Consider the following 6,520-nt stretch of genomic DNA (forward strand, 5'->3'; position numbering starts at 1 on the left):
CCGCTCTTGGTATTAATCTGGCTGAGGGGGTTCAGCCCCATGTGGAACAGCAGTGGGGACAGAGCATCTCCTTGGTAGATACTGCATTTGATGTTGACTTGTGCAATTGGCTTGAAGTTGGCCTCTAGGGTTGTTTTCCACATTCCCATTAAGTTCTTGACGAAGGCTCTTAAAGTCCTGTTGATGTTGTACAGTTCCAAGCATTCCAGGATCCATGTGTGAGGCATTGAGTCATAGGCTTTCTTGCACTCATTCCAGGCAGTGCACAGGTTGGTATATCTGGTCTTGCAGTCTCGAGTGACTACTTTATCAACCAGTAGCTGGTGCTTTGCTCCTCTGGTGTTACTACCAATTCCTTTCTGGGTTCTGCTCATGTATTGAGCCATGTGCCTGCTCATCTTAGCTGCTATGATGCCTGACAGGAGCTTCCATGTTGTGCAGAGGCAGGTTATTGGGTGGTAGTTGGATGGTACTGCTCCCTTCTGAGGGTCCTTCAGGATCAGGACTGTCCGGCCTTCAGTTAACCACTCAGGGTGGGTTCCATCCATTAGTAACTGGTTGCCACCCACCATTTGTCTGGTCAGGTGCTCATGGAGTGAAGTTAGCTTCTTTAACCAGTAGGTGTGGATCATGTCAGGGCCCGGTGCTGTCCAGCTCTTCATACTTGAGACCCTCTCTTGAATATCTGCTATTGTGATGATTACTGGGTCTTGTGCAGGGAGGTTGCTGTGGTCTGCTCTTAGGTCCACCAGCCACTGGGCATTGTTGTTGTGTGATGCCTCCTTCTCCCATATGCTCTTCCAGAACTGTTCGGTCTCCAGCCTTGGTGGGTCTGCTCTCATGTTACTACCCTGCCACTGAGAGTACACCTTGGATGGCTCAGTGGAGAACATTCGGTTTATTCTCCTGGCTTCAACTACTCTGGTGTACCTCTTCAGCAGGGTGGCCAGGGCTGTGAGCCTTTGCTTGGCAGTCTCTAAGGCCTCAGGTATGGACAGTGAGTTGTACTTCTTGGGTACCCCTTTCTTCATCACGCCTTTCTGCAATTCCAATAGCTGGCTAACTTCTCTCCTTGCTGCCTTGATCTTGGTCTCCAACCTCCTTCTCCATGGAGGATACTGCTCCTTATGGCCTTTGTTGAAATTATAGCCAAGCATCTCAAGGATCACGATTGCTGTGGTGTATATGAGCTTGTTGGTCTCAGTATATATAAATAACAAAACAAAAAAAAGAAATAGTTGCACTGAACACCTGAATCTGAGTCGACTGACAAAGTTCTTAGCTAGGTACAGCCCTATTAGAAATCACATATTGTTTTACTTAAAATGAAATATTATAATAATAGCCTAATCATTACTGTCATCATTGTCAATAAGTTACTACAACGAAACAGGCAGGGACTGCTTCTGGAAGTGAATTTCATATTTACTGAGTGCCATGTGATCCAAGTCTCACTCAATTAATCACTTTACTCTAAGTGTTTGAAAAGCAGGTCAAATAGTTAAGTACCGTCTTTGAGAGTTCACTGCCTGATTCCATGATGCGAAGACACAGTGGGATGATTTCAGTGGTGAGGAGGAAGTTAATCACTTCCTGTTCATCTGTTTTGACTAAGGCACCTGTAGTAAACACAAAAGGACATCTTGCTGAAAATGGTGAAGACACTGTTTGGTGGAAATAATGGTCGTTCACATAATAAAACATCTATGTGGAAGTCAAGTTTACCTATGACTCCAAGGCTAGTCAGTCGCAGGTACTCAAACGGCCGTGTTTTGCTCACAGTGTGCAGAAAGGGGTACAGGAAGAGAGGGATGTGAGCGGCAAGAAAAGCTGACCTAGTAAGAAACAAAGAATTTTAAAAGTTTAATAAAACAACACTCCATTTCCTCTAAATTTAACAATGTCTGAGCAAATAATGTCAGTGGAAGAAAATATTCCTGCCCTGTACATTAAGTAACCACATCTTTCTATAGCATTACGTCATTAAAGCTTCTAAACACAGTTTAGCATCATTAGCAGTGAATGAAACAAATGTGTTACTGAAATCTCTGCATTACCGTGTCTCTGGGTGTGATGCGACACACTGCAGAAGTGCCAGGGCATTGCACACTCTATTCGACTGATGAGCTGTAAGTGTAGGTGGATTTATAGATGGATAGATGTTCACTATCTCCTAATAAGAAAAAAAATCAGATTAGGAAAGAAACTGCTACATTTGTGATCAAGACCATGCAACGGTGGATGAACACACACAAATAGTGAAATTCTATGTACTACACCTAGGGATGGGACGTGGTCCGTACCTGTAACAGGGCAGCAATGGTGCCACAGGAGTGCCAAAGCATTGGAGCCAGGTCTGGCACAGACTCTCGTTTCTTGCTTAGCTCCAGCAAGGCATTTTCTCTGGTCTCTGGGCTGGATAACTCATTGATCCATTGGTAGATCTTCTCTCGGTCCACCTGGGCCAAGGCTGTGACATTAGTCACAGCCTGTAAGTAGAAAGGGAAACAATCAGCAATATTATTCATCAGCACCATCCAGCTGAACCTTGAATATGTGCCCTGCAATGGAGTAAGAAAAGACAACCAGGGTGGTAAAACTAGCTTATCAGAACAGAAGTGGTATGCCACTTGCCATTTTCAATCTCAACTTCACTACAAACATTGTACAAAGTTACAAAACATCAGGCTATTTTAAGCTCTGGTGGGGATATTTTCAAAATATACCAGATATATCTGACTGATTTTGAAGGTAACACGATTAAACTGAAGACTTACATTTGAATGAATGGTGTATCCATTAAAACATGGAGTTTTGGATTTAATATTTCACTCATAATATAGCTTAAGTACTGAAATATGATGACAAGAATAAAATAATACGATGCTGTCAGTCAGTTTTGAAAAAGACTGTAATTAAACAACTTTTAAGCTAAGAATAATAACAGCACAATTACGTTAACGTTATTAGATACTCACTGCTCCCGTCGCAAGCATTCTCTAAAGCTCGTACTAGTCCCAATGTATAGTTAAGGACTTTATCGAAGAAAGTGTGATGTAGTGGTAAACTATTGCAGTGCGATTAAATAAAGTCAGTTTAACTAACGCATAACATAGACAGTTAGCCCAAGCTAGCTGCTAACGCTTGACAAATGGAATCCAGTACCACCGTACATTAACACTGCAAGCATCATAACTTAATTGAGGTTACAGGATTATACACCGTTATTATTCTCACTTATATGTATCGTTAGTACCCTCTCAAGTTCAAAACTAATACGTAATAGCTAATTTAGCGGCGAGTTTTTGCTAGGGAATTGAGAAGCAACCTAGCAAAATACCATCCGATATCCATCCATCCGAATACTAAAACATCGCGATAGGAAGGACACACTCTCGGTCATCATTTCCGTTGTAAATTTTCACGTTCCCGCCATCATTGAGCAGCGTCGCGAAGCGTAGTGTGTAGGTCTCCTGTCAACAACACACATATAGGGATCAGGTGAATGCCGGTTAAACAAACTTTGTGCACTCGGAGGACCTACGAAAACGATTCGGTAATTTAAAAGTTTCAAGACAAGCACATATCATCGACAGGTAAAGAACTGCGACAATATAATCAAACAGTGACGCTGTTTTCATCACGAAATTACAATCAGGCAAATTAGCCAGTTAGCTAGCTTGCTAGCAGACTTGCTAATGTCGGCCTCCTCCATCCATTCAGTGCCTGTAGATGAGGCGACGACATTACCTGCATTCCAGACATTCGGCTTGGCAGAAGTGTCACTCGGGCTAGTTCTTCGTAACCCTACTGGTTTTGCACATTTTTATGATTATTCGTTTTGTCGGAATGATGGTAACGTAGCTAGAACTAATAAATGGTTGTCACAATGTGATGCGCACCTTCGCTAGTTTTTCCTGCCGCGATACAGTTTGGCAAACAGGCTACATTAGCTGTTAATAGAAACACTAGTCAGCTAACATAAGCAGCACGAGTTTCTCCGCTTTGAAAAACATCCATCCCCGCTTGTCAGATTTGTGCTACAAGCGTCTTGTTTTTGTTATAACGAGCTTTATGTTATTAGTTGGTCTATTACGTTGCTTTTGTGTGACTTAGACTTTGTTGTGACTTCCAACAGGCGCGCAACGCAATAAAGCCGACGTGGGATGCACTATTATGTTACTTGTCCTAGCTGAGTAACAACCTCTGAAATGGTGTGCTGCAGTCTTGTAGCCGTCAGTGTTGGCAAATTGAAGGTGTTTTAATAAGCTGTGTGACGTTAACCTATTACCATTAGCCCGTGGTAATGTCAGCTATCGAGCAATGACAGTAACGTTAATGACAACCCATGCCTGCCTGTTTAGTAACAGTAATTTCATTGATTCTAAATTGTGCAATGGGACATGGTTGAAATATACTAGTCATAATCCACCGTATGCAGACAGGGTATTGGCGTGATTGTCCTGACAGTTAATTTCTCTCGTTTAGGATTTGTTTGATCACAAGTCCTTGTATCTACATTGTACCAACTGGATAGTAAGCCATGGCAACCAAACTCTCCAGTGGTGGCGCTATTAACATCCGTTTTACCAGCATAGATGTGGGCACCACAAAGTGGAAAGAAGGCACTTTTGAGATTCTGGAAAAGGATAATAAAGTCAACCTCTGTCTAAGGTTCAACTGTGGTGGATCTTCCAAAAATTTCCAGGTATTGTTCAGTTTGTTTGGTTCGTACTTATTCAGTAACTGATAAGACAGTGCTTTGGACTGTGAAGCAGTATTAACAAGTTCTGAGCAAATAATGTCAGTGAAAATATTTCTGCCCTGTACATAACCATGTCGTAACCATGTCTTTCTATAGCATTACACCATTAAAGCTTCTAAACACAATATGGCGTCATTAGCAGTGAATGAAACAAATATGCTACTAAAACCTTTGCAATGTTATACTGAACTCCCATTACGGTGTCTCTGGGTGTGATGCGACACACTGCAGAAGTGCCAGGGCATTGCACACTGTTCGACTGATGAGCTGTAAGTGTATAGATGGATAGATGTTCACTATCTCCTAATAAGAAAAAAATCAGGAAAGAAATTGCTACATTTGTGATCAAGAACATGCAACAGATTTGTTTTATCACAAGTCCTAGTATCTGCATTGTACCAAGTGGACAGTAAGCCATATGGCAACCGAACTCCTCAGTGGTGGTGCTATTAACATCTGTTTTACCAGCATAGATCCCATATATCATTTATCCGGTAGAATGAAAATGTCACATTTCTGCAGGTTTTTTGTTGTTCTTTCCTGTTCACAGGTGTTTTTGATTAACTACCCTCTACTTTTCACCTTTTTTTTTCCCTCAGCTGAACCAGAACGTGAAGAGCATTCACCCAAAGCAGACTCGAATCATACTGACGTTGAAGGACAGCAGCGTCATCACCCTGGATAAGATGTCCCCAAATTTATTTCAGAAGACTAAAGAATACCTAGAAAAGCTAAAGCAGGGAAAGACAAGTAATTAACCACTGCTCATTTTAAGTACTTGCAAAGGTGTGTTGATGGTGCATAGTGCGATAAAGGTGAAAGATGGGCATCAAATTAATGTGATTCATATTTGTGATGTATACAGTCATTCTCCACTGAAGATTGTGCGGAGTATATTATCAGAATTTTTAGTTAAATCTTTGTTTATGTCATATTTCTCAAATTAATGAGAAATACACAATTTCAGAACAGAATTTCTTTGGACATATACCCAAGATTTATGTCCTGTGAACAGTGATACATTCCAGACATTCATTCCTCAAATCCCAACAGAAGACAGTGACAGTGACTAGTTAGATAGGAACTTTTATATACTCCAGAGGGGAATCTTGTTTGGTCCCCATTACTGACAACAAGACTACATCACCAACATGTATTCTGAAGACATAGTGGAGTTTAGTTCAGGGATTGAGCTGCACCCCTCAATCCATGTACAGTACAACACAAATCAGAATACATATCCCATATCATTCAGAAATTTCAGAGTTGTGGGCATGAAATTTACATTTTCTTTCCCCCATTTCACCTGTGTCCTGCTGGAACCACTTCATGTTTAGAGACAGCAAACCTCTCCTTAAAGGCACAAATAAATGACAGTAGTAATATGTCATTTCCTTGCATCACAGGGATCACAGTACCCTGTACCATTTGTTAGAAATTGTTGGTTAACCATTCAGTCAAAACATTGCTTAAACCTAGCAGTTCAAAAATGCAACAGTTTGTAGTTTTCAACTGCTGTTTCATATAGATTTACTGTGGAATTTTGTATTTACAAATGCAATACTGTGAACTAGCTTTCATGGTAAAATGAGTGTACATTAAGTCTTAGTGCTTCAGAGGATAGCAAAATTTTATGAGGTTTAACCTCAGACTGAATTGTTCAAAGAACCATTTCATTCACATGCTTTGGACTGAGTTCCTATTCTTTCTTAATTTAGTGGTTTTAAAATCATCCCATGGAAGTGCAAACTTCAG

The 6,520-nt window shown here is 41.0% G+C and overlaps 2 protein-coding genes across 3 annotated transcripts in view; one reads left to right on the forward strand and one right to left on the reverse strand.

Annotated features, from left to right (window-relative positions):
* The window catches only part of cnot9 (CCR4-NOT transcription complex subunit 9), a 6,550-nt gene extending 2,357 nt beyond the window's left edge, over positions 1-4,193 (reverse strand). The window contains exons 1-5 of one of the 2 annotated variants that reach the window (XM_020621618.1): positions 3,751-4,193; positions 2,304-2,489; positions 2,058-2,173; positions 1,726-1,835; positions 1,510-1,619 (exon numbers count right to left, since the gene is read on the reverse strand). In XM_020621618.1, coding sequence (XP_020477274.1) covers positions 1,510-1,619; positions 1,726-1,835; positions 2,058-2,173; positions 2,304-2,489; positions 3,751-3,765 — 537 coding nt within the window. In that variant the 5' untranslated portion in view covers positions 3,766-4,193. Of the gene's footprint in view, positions 1-1,509; positions 1,620-1,725; positions 1,836-2,057; positions 2,174-2,303; positions 2,490-2,978; positions 3,337-3,750 lie in introns of those variants that run through there. The other variant, XM_020621617.1, reaches the window with a different exon arrangement.
* On the forward strand, positions 3,429-6,518 carry LOC109972642 (ubiquitin carboxyl-terminal hydrolase 37-like; the record flags this gene model as incomplete). The annotated part of the gene is made up of 4 exons (XM_020621650.1): positions 3,429-3,596; positions 4,489-4,708; positions 5,365-5,515; positions 6,484-6,518. Coding segments are annotated over exons 2-4 (351 nt in total), but the record flags the coding sequence as incomplete, so codon positions are not given.
* Positions 6,519-6,520: the final 2 nt, after the last annotated feature.

The sequence above is a fragment of the Monopterus albus genome, unplaced genomic scaffold (assembly GCF_001952655.1).
Source record: "Monopterus albus unplaced genomic scaffold, M_albus_1.0 scaffold263.1, whole genome shotgun sequence".
NCBI classification, from domain to species: domain Eukaryota; kingdom Metazoa; phylum Chordata; class Actinopteri; order Synbranchiformes; family Synbranchidae; genus Monopterus; species Monopterus albus.